At 40.1% G+C, this 18,177-nt stretch overlaps 1 protein-coding gene across 13 annotated transcripts in view; it reads left to right on the forward strand.

Annotated features, from left to right (window-relative positions):
* Window positions 1–18,177, forward strand: part of ANKS1B (ankyrin repeat and sterile alpha motif domain containing 1B) — a 443,348-nt gene that overhangs the window by 156,915 nt on the left and 268,256 nt on the right. For all 13 annotated transcript variants that reach the window (XM_030002651.2, XM_030002653.2, XM_030002652.2 and 10 more), the window contains 2 exons: window positions 436–572; window positions 17,105–17,285. In XM_030002651.2, the coding sequence (XP_029858511.1) occupies window positions 436–572; window positions 17,105–17,285 (318 nt within the window). The remainder of the gene's footprint in view (window positions 1–435; window positions 573–17,104; window positions 17,286–18,177) is intronic.

Genomic DNA, 18,177 nt, shown 5'->3' on the forward strand with positions numbered 1-18,177 from the left:
AGCTGTTAGCATGCTCTACGTCAAGTATGGGTTTATATAACTTCTTGAACACGGTCGTGTGTGTTAGGATTTTCCAGGATGAGATATGAGTTACCTTATAAAGCTCCCTTTCAAGTCACCCCTCTTACAGTGATAGTACTTGGATTCACAATCAGTAATTCAGGGTAACAAAAGTAAAAGATTTGTGTTTGGTTTGTGCCTCATTTTATTTAGGTATTAAGAGAGTGCTATATCCTGCCTTAACACAGAATGAATATTTGAGCTGACAAAATAAGTGTAGGTATGCAATATATTCCTTACCAAATACATTTAAATTATAATAGGTTTTGTAAGTTGAAATAGTGTTCTGAGTAGCTTTCTGTTTTCAAAATAATTTTTTATTTTAAAATGTATGAAGTATTTGTAAGTTCACATAAACGCTATTTTTATTCACAGATAATGCACCTCAGGTAGCAATTACCGCACCAGGATCTGGTAACCATAGAAACAGCTCTACAGGCCCAACACCTGACTGCTCTCCTCCATCACCAGACACTGCACTTAAAAATATAGTGAAAGTTATACGTCCTCAGGTAGGTTATCACCATAAACATCCTCTTATTAGTTGTATTTTTCATTTTAAAAGCAGGCTATGATGCATGTATTCTAAGAGGATGTTATCACTATACACATATGAATAAGTCAAAGATAGATAAACAGAACACAAAATATTTTTTGTACTTAGGAAGCAATCTTGATAGCAGGAGAAGACAGAATATTTTATGAATGACCCTAACAATGTACAGAGAGATATCAGTATGTTTTTCTTACAGCATTAATGATGAATGAAGTCTTTATGCAATATTTTGTATTTTTATGTACTATTAGTTTTCTTCCAAGCTTATGTTCTGTTTTTATCAGTAATAATTCCCTGTTACTTTTTCAGGTTTTCTTTCCTCTTTCTGTATCTCCATTTACACAGTCCCATAATGTTTCATACCTTCTTTAGTTTACCTTCTCGTATAGCATTCCTTCCCAACTTTCATCCTTCCTAACTATATGTATTTCTAATAGTGTTTGGTAAACAAGATGCTTAATGAATGGAAAACTTGAGTGCCCCTTGTAATTCTTTAAGGAGTACAGCCTTTTAAAATAAAAGCTTTAAAAAAATAAATCATTGAACTTGATTCAGTAGTATAGAGGTAATCTGCATAGAGGAGTTTAGTTTTAGAATCACAGGATCATAGGATAACACAGGTCAGAAGAATCCTCAGGGGATTATCTAGTTCCCCGCTTAAAAAGGCGTGACATTAGGTGTGTCAAAGCTAGGTGTGACAACTACACTCTGAATTGACTAATTGTGAAGCTTTTTTTGGTGTGAACCAAAAGAACATCTATTCCTCTCCTACCAGTCATTGGGTTCAAATGCAGCCATCTGTCTTCATTGCTCAGCTCATCTCTGCAACTGAGCTACTTTGATGCTAGCGGATGCAGGCTTTGTATCATCAGTATGTTGCTGGCATTTATTTTATTTGAGAAGTAAGCTGATGGATACACGATATTTGGTAAGAATTACATAGGACAGATTGTTTTATTGCCGCACAAGTGAGTGTGTTACAGTGATGAGGTGGATCTTCCTTTCGGTACTCATTGGAGCACGCAGTTCAGAAGGTCTTGCAGAATTAAAGGTAATTACTAGGTGCACCTGCATTTCTCTGTGGGAGCCATTGGTTTCCTATGGCTGACACTGTCAATGCACAATAATTCTAAAGACTGGCTGGTGCAGACCACCCCTCTTTTACACTACAGTAGTTTGGGTTCCACATCCTGGTTTAAATCTAGATCAGAGGGGGTCTAAAATCACAGCTTCTTCTCCTTTTCTCTTTTTATAGTTGTTTCTCATTTTGCTTGTTCCTGTAGTCTCTTTGTCCCTCCCACCCTACATCAGTATAATACTGAAATGCCTCCTTCCCTCTAAGCTGTTTTTTATAGTAGGCGGCAAGCAAACAGAAAGGTATCGGAATATTGTTGGAACAAGCTGTCGTGTGATAGCTTATTGAAAATAGCATTTTAAAAGCTGTTTCCATCATGATATTGCCAACAGATGGACCCAGAACACTGAATGGTGATGTTCTCCTGCTAGTTACCTCTGAATGGATTCAGCAGATTCCGGGGAGCTATTTTCAAATTTAAATCGTACCATTCACTGACTCCCAGTATTCTCATCATTCTGCAGAACAAAAGCTAGCTGTGCGATATATATGGTCAGAACTTTACCACATTTGCTAAAATGTCTCTCATGTGGACCTACATGTGGCATACTTCCCATGCAGAAAATGACAACAGAAAGGCACGTGTCGGCTAGTGCTTAATGTATGTTGTAAATCTATGCTATGCATGAGAAGTTGGATACACTATAGCATTCAGGTCCCATTATGATTCTCCTTTCTCCATGTGTTTTATGCACATTCCTTCAGTATTCTTCCTTTTCTTTGTTTTTGTTGCTTACCTAATCACCTCTCCCCAGGATCTCAACCCAGGAATTTAGACAAAGAAGTTGTAGATATTTGCAACGCGGTGTTTGCAAACTGTTAGTGTTAATTCTGCCTGCATATTTAATTCCTTTATTCCATGCCTGCTGCATTCAATTACATGGCAAGCTCTTTGAAGGTTAACACAATGGGATTCTATTCTTGACTGACCTCTCACCACTCATGTAAAACTAATGAACAGTGTTACACAATGCATGCAAAATAATTAATGTTCTGTTGTCTGCCAGAGCCTCTTTGCACTTTCCTAGCAAAGCAAACAGATTTTAAACAGATCTAAAACAGGGATCGTATAAATTTCCAAAACAGCTGTCACTCCTTTCCCCTTTTCATATGTCTTGTGCATCCAGCACAAGAAGGTGCCAGTGAAAGGCAGAATGGGAAACTCTTCAGCAGCCAGTTTTGCACTAGGCAGGCTTTGGTAGCTTGGATGAAACTGCCAGGGAAGTCCGGCCTTTCAACTCCCATTGTTATTTTCATTTATCTTTATCTTATCTTTCATTTATCTTTATCTTACTTATCTTTCCTGGAGGGTTGTGCATATAACAGTTTACCCGCAGTGAGGAGAAACACTGCGTTTCTGCGTAAGCAGCGGCAGAGGGGACCAAAGATTCCTCCCTCCCGCCAGTCTGGGGAGGGCAGGAGGTGGCAGAGAGTGGAAAAAGGGAAACCTGGAGAGCCGAGTTTGAAGGCAGAGGTGGGGGTCATTCCGCCTCCTGCTTTCTTTGGCCTTTTCTTTCCAAGACTGCACGCCAGCTCACATGATGGCAGCGCACCTGCGTGCTTCAGCACATGACAGACTTTGAAGATGTTTGTATGAACGTGAGGTTTAGCACAGCACAGTGGGCTCTCCTCTCCCCTGTTCCAGATGCTCCCATGTACCAAAACCAGCTCGGGGGGGGCCCTGTCGGCTCCCCCTGCTGCGTGGGGTCCCTGAAGAGGAGGGAGGCTGTGATGCTGCACTGCCAGCCCATGGGGTGAAAGTACCACAGCTGGGAAGTGTGAGACAGGAACAATCCCATACACAAAGTGTGAATCCTGAGGGGTCTGGGTCATGGACGGTCAAGGGATTCTTCAGAGTGCACTCAAAACTTGTTTTGTCTTTTTCCTTCTAGTCGTCTCTTAACCTGGCCATAATTATTCCCCTTTTTATATTAAAAACATGCCATCACAAACCTGGCTGGGAATTTCTATTTTCCCCCAACCTTCCACTCATTTTTCTGGAAATTTATCCTTTCTTCAGTTAATCATGATGAATTTTGAGGAGGGAAACCTGCAGTTTGTTGTGACCCTACCACTCATCCCTTATGAGATCCCATTGCTCTCTAAAATCCATCTAAAACTCTCTGGATATGCCTCAACTATTCAATTCAGTGTACCGTTACTAAAGCTGAAGCCTATTTTAACTGAAATGGTGTCTCTCCCTGGCACGGTGCAGCACTCTGGAGAGATACTCAGATCTCAGAAGCAGTATTAAGTTCAGTGCCCCATTGCCACCCACCTCTAGTGCTTCCAGCCCTGAAGCTAGCACACTTAACAGCAATTCAGGGATCTGTGTGCTCTTTTATCTGTGTACCTTAGCTACGGCTTGTACCTGTGATCTCACATTTTGCAAATATGTGTCTCGTTTTCAAATTTTCACAGGGTCAGTCTCTGAAAAAGAGGGTTTGTTGAAAAGTTACATATATGCAGATAAGAAACAGAATTTAGTTCGGGGTTTGAATCACTTGATATTTTTTTCCAGATTGTCCAGACAAGCTTTAGTAAGTTTTTAAGTCATGAATTACTAATTAACGAAGACATTGAGGTGCTGGACCGTGTCCAGAGAAGGACAACGCAGCTGCTGAAGGGTCTAGAGAACAGGCCCTGTGAGGAGCGGCTGAGGGAACTGGGGCTGTTTAGCCTGGAGGAAAGGAGGCTTCTGGGAGGAGACCTTATCGCTCTCTGCAACTGCCTGAAAGGAGGTTGTAGTGAGGTGGGTACTGGACTCTTCTATCAAGTAACTAGTGATAGGACGAGAGGAAATGGCCTCAAGTTGCACCGGGGGAGGTTTAGGTTGCATATTAGAAAAAAATTCTTTACTGAAAGGGTTGTCAGGCATTGGAACAGGCTTCCCAGGGAAGTGGTGGTGTCACCATCCTTGGAGGTGTTCAAAAAACGCGTAGACGTGGCACTTCAGGATATGGTTTAGTGGGCATGGTGGTGTTGGGTTTGCGGTTGGACTCGATGATTTTAAAGGTCTTTTCCAACCTACATGATTCTATGATTCACGTTAAAGACACATGCCTCTCTGAAGTATACTAACAGCACATGGGATTAAAAATGAGATGTGGCTGGAGACCAAGTATGTTAGTGAGTTAACTGAAGGCATCTGAAAGTTTAAGCTCTCTTTCAAGTTTTAGCTTAGTTACGTTAGTACATATGGTAAAATATAACTTACCTTATCAGACTGGAATTTTAGAAAGTAATAGTAAAATTGAGCTTGTTCTACCACATTTCCTGTAGCTGTCAGTCTGGATGAAGCCTGAACAAAATTGGACTGCATGTGATGCTTCACCTATTTTTTGTATTAGCCACTCAATAAGACTCTCCTTACTTATTTATTTGTTCAGCTCCATTCGAACAAGTAAACTATATACATAGAGGGAGAAAGAGCACCTTTTTTCCTAAGGCTTTTTCTTTTGCCAGTGCTATTCACTTGTGGGTCATTGGCCAATTCTCATAAAATTGAATTCTGACTTCTCGCCTTTTAAATTCTTTACTAAATGTAATCCAGCATTTGCATATTCTTTTTTTTGTCTAAGATAGGTTTCAATGGCTAACTGTAGGTACAGCTTTTGATGTCTAAATGTGGATTATTTAAAAGTGACTTGGATTTTATCTATCATGAATTAGTATTCTCCCCATTTTATGTGAATAACCCAACTCCCTAAGAGTGTTATTTCAATGATATAAAGAGGGCTTCTGGTAGAAAGACAAAGGAACAGAGAATTTAAGTGTTTCTGACAATGAAATTTCATTATCTTGTTCTTGCTGGCTTTATTGCTAAGATCCGTAATAATCTATTCATTATAATATGGTTTTTTTTCTTGTGGGTTTGGATGTGCTGTCTTTACATTAGACATAATTTTTTCTATTTATCTTTTTTAACCTCTTTAAGCAAAGTTACAATTCCATCTATGGTTCATTGTTCCTCTGGCTAAGACATCTAGCAATATAATAGAAGGTAATAGTTTAAACGTTAGAGGAAGAAAGGAATTGTCTCATTTTTCTGCAAGTGGTAGTGCAATCCTGCAGGACATCTGTAGCCTCTGACAGACCTATCCCACTTATTTGGGCTACCAAGTGTGCATTGACTAATGTATAACTATTTTGTGCATGCAGAGTGAGCCTGGTGTACCTATGCAGATGTACTTCCTTAGGCATAGGGAAAGACAGGGACCGTGAGGTTCCACCCCCTCTAGCAGCCTGGACATGAATGGACAGACCAACCATAGGAGATATGTGCTGCAGAGCCTCTCTAGTTGACCTAAATAGTGATAGTAATTTACACTCAAGGAAATTATATCTCATCCTTTTTGCAGTTAGGTGCAGGAATTACTCTGAATAAAAACAAACAAACAAAAAAATCATCCTAGAGGCAACTCTGGAAAATCACAGTTCCAGAAACGAAATTTTCAGAACTAATTGTTCCATGAACAGAATTTTCAAGTGGATTAGTGTCACTATTTCCCCATGGTGAAATAACCTGGTTTCCTCCCCTATGTCAACACCCTACTGCAGTACACTTAGTTCTTCCCAAATGAAACGCATCCTTCATTGCGCTTAACTTGAGTTGGCACGTGCCTGTGTGCAAACTTAGTGAAATTCCCACTGCAGGCTGTTGCACCAGTGCACAAATGCATGAGAAGTCTGTGATGCATCTACTGAACTTGTTTTGCAACACAAAAAATCTGCTTTGTTACATTTTATCATAAAAAAGAGGGCCAGAGAACACAGTTATGCGATAAATTCTCACCACTCACTTTCTGAATGAGATCCCAGGACAGCTGGGATGTAAGGACCCTCTTCCTCTCATGAACTGCTTTCTGTGCTCAGTCCAAGTTACACCACCTCAGCCAGTCAGGGAATAACCAGGAAAATCACCATGGAGAAATACCATGCAGGCACACTATGCTTCCTGTTCGGGTGAACACTTCTTTTTCTGGTATGTTTTGGTGTTGGACTTTGTGCGACCATGTGCAGTGTCCATGCTTAGCACAAGAGGCAAATAAGACTTAAAAAAGACTTTACTGAGAGTTCTGATTTTGTGGAGGATCAAAGCCATCATCTCCAAGGTAAAAGCCACCCTTGTGTACGTGATTTTATGAAGTTTTGAAAGGTGCTGAGCATTCCCCAAACCCACTAAAATAAAGATGTATTCTGTGGTCCACAGATGGGCAGATTTAGCCTTCATCATTAGTGTGCCTGGTCTTGAGACTTCTCCTGTGTTATGTAGTGTTTCCAAGGTGGCATATATCCATTAGGGCTGCAAGGACTTTAAGGTAGTTGACAACAGTCAGTCACGTTGATTCTAGGTGTGGAGATATATTTCAGAAAATTCTCTCTCTATATATATTTTGTTTGTAAGCCTTTAAAGTGTCTATGCAAATCTACTGCACACAGTTTGATATCTTCTCATTCTAATGATGTTGAAATGAATAAACAAAGAAACAAACAGATAAATAAAGCTCCTAAATAGTCCTTAAAAAAAAGGAAAACAAAGAAGTAAAAGATATACTGTCAATGCTATTAAGATGTGATGCGTGACTGAAAATAGGACAGATATTATGAAATTCTGTTATCCTGAAATACTGAGTACCAATTACAAAAAACTGTTACAGTTGGAATTGTCTCACAGGACTGATTCTTTCCCCCCTGTATTACTGCAGAATTAATGGGTAGAAGACATGTAACAGCTCCAGAGGAGGGTATTTTTAAAAATTTCCTTAGTCACAAAGTATCTATTATGCTCTATTTAATAACAACATTAACCAAAATATTATTAAAGAGATGCATTGTAAAAGATCTCCTTTTACAAGTAACTATAAAACATAATTCTATTTAGATTATTTTAATAAGAGCTGAGATGATATGAAAACATAAACACATCTGCCCAATACACAGTACTGATGAAAACAGCAAACAGTATGTGTGAGTGCATTTAATTGCAGTTCAACAGGATACTAAAGCACAAGTATAACTTAAAGCAGAAGAACACTCTTTATTGTCAGCAGTGTTATGTTTTTAGAATATCACTTCTACACGTGTGTGTTTTCCTGGTTGAAGTTGGTTGCTTACCTGGAAAGATTCTCTAGGTTGTGTTTCCTGATTCAATATAAACATAAATAATACAGAATAATTGAACATTTTTCATATCTGAACTTGTAACAGACCAAATTGGTGAAATACTGCACATAAAGATAGTTCAGGTACTGAAAGGTAGGTATGTACATCTCCACTAATCAAATAAGCTTCTGAGATCTGGAAGGTTGTCATCTCTACTGTTGAATTGTTAACACAATCCTGGGTATAGTTTTGGCCCTTTACAATTCTCTCTCTCCAAAAGTATCCACTGTCAGGCCTGATTTGGAATTCGAATGGGCCAAGGACCGTTCCTAGTAGGTAATTCTGCTTTGAAGACCCTGCTTTGAAGACTAATGAAATTTAATAGTAAGAGTGTGAACCAATCCATGCCAATCGCCCTGCCCTAGTACATATAATGCTTGGAAACAGTAACACACACAGAATCTGGAAGATTGAAGTCTTACCTATAGCTCTTTGACGGGTATCTCACCAGATTCATAGCATTTTCCTTTGTTTCTATGTAGTACTGGGCAGTTTTGAGCAGCTTAGTGAGTAATCTCATCATCATCTGAAAATACACCACATTTTCACACATCCATGGTATCCATAGCGTGGAACTTAAAAAACACCTATCACCTTGACCTTTCAAAATTTGTAATACACAAATGTAATGATATAAGCAATATTCATAGTCTGTAGGTCAAACTGGGATGTTGCTTGCAGCTGGAAGCTGAGCTTTTTTTTGCAGAAAACGGCCTTACATCTATTTTCCAACTGTTTCAATGAAAATAAAACTTTTTTTTAATCTTTGAAAGTTAGGAACTTTTTATAGCTGAGGAATAAGATATTCCTCTTATTTATCAAATTTCTCTCTCGCAATTTGGAGCTCATTTCAAGCAATTATTTCCCAGGATAGGAATAATGGTGTATTTTCAAAATCTGGTCACATCTGTCAAAGAGGGGAACCACTACAAAGGTGTTACAGTTTTTAGTGTTCAGGACTGCTATACCTCACAACCCACAGCTGCAATATGGTTGCAATTAAAATGAAAGTAGAAGCCAAGGAAAATGGAAACTGGGAGAAGTTCTGTTTTTTTTCCCTTATTTATTCCCAGTCTGGTTTGTCATCTGAGATAAGACCAGAGGTGGAAGAGGGAAAGGGGCAGCAATCCCCTGACCTTCAGTACATGCTCCAGTAGAGGACTTCTGAAGGAGAAGCGAGTGTAACATAGAATCATAGAATGGTTTGGGTTGGAAGGGACCTTAAAGATCATCTAGTTCCAACCCCCCCTGCCATGGGAAGGGACACCTTCCACTAGACCAGGTTGCTCAAAGCCCCATCCAACCTGGCCTTGAACACTGCCAGGGATGGGGCAGCCGCAACTTCTCTGGGCAACCTGTTCCAGTGCCTCACCACCCTCCCAGTAAAGAAATTCCTTACAACTAACCTAAATCTACCCTCTTTGAGTTTAAAGCCATTACCCCTTGTCCTATCACTGCACTCCCTGTTAAAAAGTCCCTCCCCATCTTTTCTGTAGGCCCCCTTTAGGTACTGGAAGGCTGCTGTAAGGTCTCCCTGGAGCCTTCTCTTCTCCAGGCTGAACAAATCCCAACTCTCTCAGCCTGTCCTCACAGGAGAGGTGCTCCAGCCCCCTGATCATCTTGGTGGCCCTCCTCTGGACTCGATTCAATAGGTCCATGTCCTTCTTGTGTTGGGGTCCCCAGAGCTGAAGGCAGTACTGCAGGTGGGGTCTTATGAGAGCAAAGTAGAGGGGGAGAATCACCTCCCTTGACCTGCTGGTCACGCTTCTTTGGATGCAGCCCAGAATGCAACTGGCTTTCTGGGCTGCAAGTGCACATTGCTGGGTCATATTCAGTTTTTCATCCACTAATAACCCCAAGTCCTTCTCCACAGGGCTGCTCTCAATGTACTCATCACCCAGCCTGTATTTGTGCTTGGGATTGCCCCGAGCCATGTGCAGGACCTTGCACTTGGCCTTGTTGAACTTCATGAGGTTCGCACGGGCCCACCTCTCAAGGCTGTCCAGGTCCCTCTGGATGGCATCCCTTCCCTCCAGCGTGTCGACCGCGCCGCAGAGCTTGGTGTTGTGGGCAAACTTGCTGAGGGCGCACTCAATCCCACTGTCCATGTCAGCAACAAAGATGGTGAACAGCACTGGTCCCAGTACCAACCTCTGAAGAACCCCACTTGTCACTGCTCTCCACTTGAACATCGAGCTGTTGACCACAACTCTTTGAGTGCGACCGTCCAGGCAATTCCTTATCCACTGAGTGGTCCATCCACCAAATCCATGTCTCTCCTATTTAGAGACAAGGATGTAATGAGAGACAGTGTTAAAAGCTTTGCACAAATCCAGGTAGATGATGTCTGTTGCTCTTCCCTTATCCATCAGTGCTGTAACCCCATCATAGATAGCCACCAAATTTGTCAGGCGTGATTTGCCCTTAGTGAAGCCATGTTGGCTGTCAGCAATCACGTCCTTATTTTCCATGTGCCTTAGCATAGTTTCCAGGAGGATCTGGTCCATGATCTTGCTGTGCAGAGGTGAGACTGACTGGCCTGTACTTCCCTGGGTCTTCCTTTTTTCCTTTTTGAAAATGAGGGTTATGTTTCCCCTTTTCCAGTCAGTGGGAACTTCCCCAGACTGCCATGACTTCTCAAATATTATGGATAGTGGCTTGGCCACTTCATCCACCAGTTCCCTCAGGACCTGCGGATGCATCTCATCAGGTCCCATAGACTTGCGCACCTTCAGGTTCCTTAGATGGTCTCGAACCTGATCTTCTCCTATGATGGGCAGTTCTTCACTCTCCCAGTCCCTGCCTTTGCCTTCTGCGACTTGGGCAGTGTGGCTGAAGCACTTGCCAGTGTAGACCAATGCAAAAAAGTCATTGAGTACCTCAGGCTTCTCCATTTTCCAGGTAACCAGGTCTCCCATTTCCTTCCAGAGAGGGCCCACATTTTCCCTAGTCTTCCTTTTATCACTGACGTACCTATGGAAGCTTTTCTTGTTGCCCTTGACATCCCTGGCCAGATTTAATTCTATCAGGGCTTTAGCTTTCCTAACCTGATCCCTGGCTTCTCGAACAATTTCTCTGTATTCCTCCCAGGCTACCTATCTTTGCTTCCACCCTCTGTAGGCTTCCTTTTTGTGTCTGAGTTTTTCCAGGAGCTCCTTGTTCATCCATGCAGGCCTCCTGGTGTTTTTGCCTGACTTGCTCTTTGTTGGGATGCATCACTCCTGAGCTTGGAGGAGGTGGTCCTTGAATATTGAACCAGCTTTCTTGGGTCCCTCTTCCCTCCAAGGCTTTAACCCATGGTACCCTACCAAGCACATCCCTGAGGAGGCCAAAGCTTATGTAACATGGAATTTTGAGGCTTGACAGAATAATTGATTCAGGAGTCTAGTAAAAGTTCAGTGTAGTCTTTCACTTCTAGGTGACATAGATGAATGAAACCCAGATCCATTGTAATCTCCAGTTTTTGCAGTTTCAAGGCTACTTGATCATCTTAGTTCAGTACCTATAAATCAAATAACTCTTGGCAGCAGCATTGACAGATAAGAATGTATCAGGCCTGCTGATTTCTGCAAATCAAAACTGAGGTACTGGAGACAGGAGTGAGTGAGGAACCCTGTACTCTCGCAGGCTGTATTTTACCAAGAAAATTATGAATGTTGTGGGATTTTAGGTAAGTGTACATGAGCAAAAGAGACAAAGATAGAAACAGAGATGGGATGGTGGGATGTTGAGGCAGAGAACAGAGACTAAGAAACTGTAAAAATTATGTGAAAGTTGTATTTGAAAGGGAGGACAGAGGTTAAAATTGGATGCATTGAAGGACTATGAGAGGGATGTAGTGACTGATCAAGTCAGCGGGAGATAGAACCGTTAGGGAGTTTGTTTGAGATGCCTTGATGGCAAAACCATAGAGAAAGCAGAGAAGCAAGTTTTGGAAGACCAAGTAGAACTGGAATCAGCTAGGATACTGTGAAGGGTGTTTTAGAGTAAAACAAGTACTTTTGGAGGGAATATAACAGCAGACAGGAGAAAACTGAGAAAAGGAAAGGGTGAAAGGGAAAATGACGGTGTAGAAAGAGAACAGGATCTTACGAAATGAGGAAGCTGGAGAAAGGAAAATTTCTGAAGCAGAAGTGAGTTGATCAGAGAATGAGAATAATGGAATCATCTGGGCAGGTGCCAAAATGAGGGATTTATGTGGCCACATGGCTATGCTCATACTATGTTATGTATGTGAGATGAGCTTGGGGAAGGGGCTACAGCCTCTTACTTTCTTTGGTAAGTCTGTATTTTATGTGCTAGCTGGAATTTGAGGATGTGGGTTCAGTTCTCTTCTATCATACGTTTGCTGCATGGTACAAACCAATTGAAACCCATTTTTACATTATGTAGGGCAGCTGGAATTTGGCAGGAACGCTGCAGAATTTCCTCTAGGCTGATTGGTTCTCAGTGATTTAATGAGCCACACATCTGTCCCTTGGGAAAGCTCTATACCCTCGTTCAGCATCTGTAAAATGGGGCTAATAGCTCTGCCATAGTGCAGAGGAGTGTGGTGAGAATTAATTCCTTAAAGACTGTGATGGTGCTATGTACACAAATCCCAAAGATAAGCGAAGGCGGAGTCATAAGCTTGTATTGCAGAGTACTTCTAGGCTGGAGAAATATTTTGATGTTAAATTGAGAAAGGAATTTTGCCCTACTCTCTCTGCTAAATGCGGTGAGGAATATTTGAATGATCCCTTGCATGCTCATAGTGTTACGTGCCAGTCATGGTAGCATTACAGAATTTGCATGCAACTTCCATTCATGGGAGCATTAAGTCCTTGTCTTTTTGATAGAAAGGCAATTCAGTATGTGTATTTTGATGCCTTTCCTGTTTTGCAGTGTTCAGAGTGGTATCTTTCATTGATATATGTTCACTACTGACTTACCATGAAAATGTTCTGCTTATTAGACCTGATTTGAAAGTTATTTCATATCTTGTATCTGTATCTTGTTACTGCAAGATCTTTAAAGATTTTTATTGATATATTGTTGCTTTTGCATTGATGATAAGGTTTCTCGTTGGCCTGATGTGGTATGCTGTTTTAGGATAGTCTAGGGTTTTCTAGGTTGGATTATGACAATTGAAATAATAGTAACGAATAAACATTTTAAAGTAAACAAAATCAGTCATTAAAGAGATTTACATATAACAAGTAAATTAAATACATGAATGTAACGAATAAAGAAAATCTGCCTAAGGATGAATCTGCATGTGATTTTGTAGCTTGCATACTGGGGTGGAGTTAAGCCGTAAGTATGCTACAATTTCACAGGGGTCATCTAACTGTGTGCACGCCTTCTGAGTAGTATGAGACAGACATGTAATGACTGACAAAGCTGGCTTTGGTGCAAAGAATGAAGGAAGCATCGTCTCTTTGGGACAGACTTTTGTGTTTGTACAATCTCCACAGCTATAAAACCTTGACCCCTGACTACATTTCCTGGACATTATGGTATCCCATATAGTAAATAATCTTAGATTTATTTAGGACCTATCTTGAAAGATCTTGGTAAATGTAATTTAGAATTGGCTTTGGCAGATACAATCCAGGAAACCAAGGTACGAGACTCCAGTAAGTGACTTGATAATTGCTGGCTACATATTCTGCCAGTAAGTCTGGAATTTAACTCCAGATTCTAACAAATGAAGTAAGGTATCCAGAGTGTGTCTACACGTGAGGTGGGATTCAGTCTGGGACAAAACCACCTATGTTTTTGTCTCTGTATATAAGAATCTCTGTCTGATTTGGATGTCAAATCTCCCATCGTGCTCAGGAGAGATGTAGGATTCGATGCAGGTGCCTAAAAAGAGCCATCTAATGTCACCTGAGGTGCTGTAAAGGTATCTTTGACATGCATATGGAGGCTGTCAGGTATGATATAGGACATACATGGGGAGACCTGCATGCTTCTGGATGGCAGCTGGAGGCCAGGTGGGATGCCCCAGGGAATCTCCAGTGATGGTAGACACCTGCGGTAAGGCAAGTGAGTTAATACCAAGGTGACTGGGGTGAGGCGAGTTGTTCTCTGGACTCTATTGATTGTATTGACTAGATGTCAACTGGCTGCAATGGGAGCTTAGATATCTAGTGTAGATGTAAATAGCTATGCTGTAAATTTAGTTATCTAAATCTGGAACTGAATTTAATCCTAAGTGTAGAAAAAAACATTTTTTTTTACCCTTTTTTTGCAAATTGTACTTTAGAGAGACAGAGGGATGCAGTCAACACAAACTGGTTTACTGCATCTCTCTTAGCATATATTAATGAACGATTAGCATACTTTAACAACATAGTATTTTACAGGAGCCAGCAAAGGTGCAAAAGGCTCCTCTCGCTAGCTGCAAAAGCTCAGATGCTAGATTCCTGTGTAATTATGTAGAAAAATTATTGGCACATATGGACAGACGGACCTTGTTAACTCCAAACAATATAGCGGAAGTGTTATGCTGTAGAGCACTAGAGGCTGCGTGAGGTTCTGTGCAGAATCCTTAGATTGGAAAGACATATTTAACTGAGATATGTTTGTCTGAATAATAATAATGTCAAAGCCCCAAGTAATATAGGAGGTATTTTGTATCACTCAGGTCAGCAGATGGTTGCATGTTAGCACGAACAAACAGAAAACATGTTTCTAACTTCCATAATCATCTTTGAAAATCACTCTAAACTTATTTTATATTACTAACCCGTGTCTCCAGAGCAAATCATAGCTATTTATTGATAAACACATTTTCTGAATATGTGAGCATTTGCAAACGAAACTGATCTTTAAAAACACTTCAGAACAGTTTGGGGGGTTTTTTTGGTTTGTTTCCCCCCTCTCTCTGCCCCCTACCAAGACCTTGCGGGTGGTTTTGTGAAACTTTTAAGAGATGATACAGTAGCTACGGTGTAGTGAAAGAGCTGATCATCCATAAGTTAGTAAAAGGCCATATGATGCATCAGATGCTGCAATTCTGGCTCCCAGAAGGGGGCACACAGTTGAAGCAGTGGCTGGAGACCTGACCGGACAAAGGCCAGAGCAGTTTTTGAAGATGCTTAGGAAGACGGAGCTGGACCATCCCAGCTGCCTTTTTAGGTAGGTACTGTCTCAGTTTAGGAATAATCAGAGATCCCACACATCATGTTACTTGAAATGTCACCTTTTCAAGTCAGAAGCTGAATTCCTGGAAAACCACAAAGACATCATTGTTTGGGAAAAGGCCAGGAACATGTTTCTAAATGACCAGAGATCTTTTTCAGTTTTAGAAATAATTAGGTTATTGATGAATTTGTTGTCTACAAAAGTTTAGGTTTAATTAGTACACATGAATATTTTTGGTCTGATCAGAGACTTACTTTGGCTCAGGTCCCAAACAATGACTTTTACCCAGACTGTTTGATGTTGGAGTCTGTCCCTGTTCATTGAACTCTTCCATGAAATTACTAGCCCTAGGAATCAGCCTTTCAAAGCAGACGCTGTTTTTAATTATTAAAGAAAGTAAATCCCCTCAATAGACCATAGATGATTTCCAGATGAATGCCCAAATTTACGCTTTGCAATTTTTCTCAGTTTTAACAGGACACAGTTAATTCACATGGTGCCCAACACAACCTTAACAATCAATATTATGCAAACCTAAGTGTATTCAAGTTTTTTCCTGTCATTCTGATAAAAAGAGTGAATTTTTACTGAAACCAGTCTAGTTCTGTATTTGTAACACAAACATTGCAGGGCTCATAACCTAAAAATGAAATAGTCCACAAATGAAACTGAAGTTACTCCGCTGGGATAGATTGTATTTTAACACATAGTTCTAAGTTAGGGATGGTGAATAGCTTCATGGTCTGAGGAAGGTGTTATTGCTCCCAGCGCAATAATTTGGCCTTGACACTAATAAGTAGCAAATTCCTGACCTTTACAAATATTCTGACCTGTTAAGCCTGACATGCTAAACCAAGAAGAGTTAAAGCACCCTTTACTCTCTTTCTCTATTTACTTTTCCCAGCTTTAGTTATCTAAGGCAGCAGCTCCTGAGATGTTTTTCACTGTTGGGAAATAAATATACAGACAGCTATACACCTGAATGCGGGGCCTCCTCTATTTTGGAGGAGACGTTTAATGTTTCAGGTCATTGGTCTTGAAGCAGCAAGGAGCATCGTGGCATTGGGATATTTTGAGTATGGAGCCAGATGAGTGCTGCAACAGACTATTTAGCACGACAATGCAAACCATCAGTGGTCTGTGGCTTATAGTCCATGACATGGAGCACTAAGGTGACGTCTGCGTTGATAAGTAGTGCAGTGCAATGGGAACAGATGTGTGTAGTGAAAAAGTTGTTGCTGCCTTGACGATCACACTATATAGATGTCATTGGTTTTTATTTGGGCTAGCTTTAGCGTGGTCCCATGGTCAAAAGGCCATAAGGAGTTGGAGCACGTTTTGTACAATCCTGTAATGTACCTTATGGTGTAGATCCACCCAAAAGGAATGAGTTTCTCGTGCTCTGAAGCTGCCTTGCAATCCAAAGCACAGCCATTAAGTGGAGTCAATGAAGAGTTTCACTTCAAAAGTAAATGCTTGGTACAAACTAGTATCAAGTTTTTCACTAATCCTTGAAAACTCATGAAGATAGTCTGATTTTCATGTATGTTTTTTTAAGCTGACATTTTTCCCCTAAGCTTTTAGACATTTCAGTCTTTGAATATTTAAAGCAGCCCTTCATAAATTGAATAAACAGCAGAGGGTTGCTTTCGAGTGATGAGTGCTTGGTATTATTTTGTAAATTTCATTATACAGGCATCAGCGGTCTAATTGTTTTGCAAGATGTACCCAGCAATGCAGCTGGTGAAGAGCTCCCTTTCTTATCAAAAGATGATTGCAATTATTATATGCAAGGCTGTAAAGCCCTATTTTATTTTGAATTAAATTGATTAGAATGAAGACATGCATTTTTTCTAATGAAGATTAATCCAAATTTTGGAAGGAAATTATCTCTACACACCACAGCTTGTCATATGAAATGATTTTTACCAGTACAACCTTTGAGCCAAATAAAAACAGTAAAAAGAGAGAAACTGTAGGTAAATTTATTAAATGTCAAGTAATGAAAACAATACAAAAAGTCTGTATTTTTCACTCCAAACTTATTTTTCTTGTAGCCCAAGCAGCGCACTTCAATAGTATCTTCTCTGGAATTTCACCGAATGAAACACAGCCACAATTATTTTGACATCAACTCAACCATTGGCTGTACAAGTTTTGTTTCTACTCCTGCAATCAGTCCAGCTAATTATTCCTTTGGATCTCTGGAATACAGTGTTGAAGAGAGAGAACTTCCAGGTATAGAAAAAAAAAAGCTTACTTTGCCTATCAACAAAGCTTTATAAAACTATAGGTCTGTGGGTTTAAGCTGGAATTGCTGTTGTCTTTGGTAGTGAAATACATTTATCATAAATACACAAAATCATTCCTGATTTTTTTTTTCTGCTGCTCAACAAAGGGTTCTTATATTTCATGACCAATATTATTAAAAATACTTTTTCGTGAATGTTCTATTTTGATTAAACCAAACTTTGTTTTACAGAAATGCCTAGAATTTAGGTATTGTAGTTTTTGAAATTATGATGATTCAGGTACACTTCTACTTTCATCATTGTGTGGTCAGTGTACTCTACTATGATTTTTTAAATGGAAAAATGTAATTAGAAATGATTATGTAACCATCAGTAAAGATGAGGACGGGGAGATTTCTAAGTAACCTGACATGGTTTCTGCAGTAGTAATGGGATTCATTAAAGCAAAACTTTAGAGTGATAGTGTGTTTGTAACTGTGAAGCTTTTATCTGTATATAGAGGTTTACGTAATGAAAATGCTTTAAGAAAGATTAAAATATTTTCTTCTTCATAGATCAAAACTTCAGGACCAAGAAAGTGTCAGTAAACCATGCATTTAGTTACTTCTGTCCTTTCAAATTTCATATGCGAGTTGCTTTACCTAGGCTAAACTTGTAGCAGAATAGTATAGTATTTGGGAAAGCTGATATATTGAAACAAATGTCTTTGATAGCTATTTTATGTGATCTGCAGATGGAGTTGTTTCTTTTAAATGGATACTGTATTTAAGGTATAAATAGAAGTAGATTACTATAAAAAAATAATGCAAATGTTGAAATTCAGTAGAAACTTATCAATTGGCTTCTGTAGCATAGGTCTTCAAATGAGATGAATCCAC

The sequence above is a fragment of the Aquila chrysaetos genome, chromosome 26, assembly GCF_900496995.4.
Source record: "Aquila chrysaetos chrysaetos chromosome 26, bAquChr1.4, whole genome shotgun sequence".
Lineage (NCBI taxonomy): Eukaryota > Metazoa > Chordata > Aves > Accipitriformes > Accipitridae > Aquila > Aquila chrysaetos.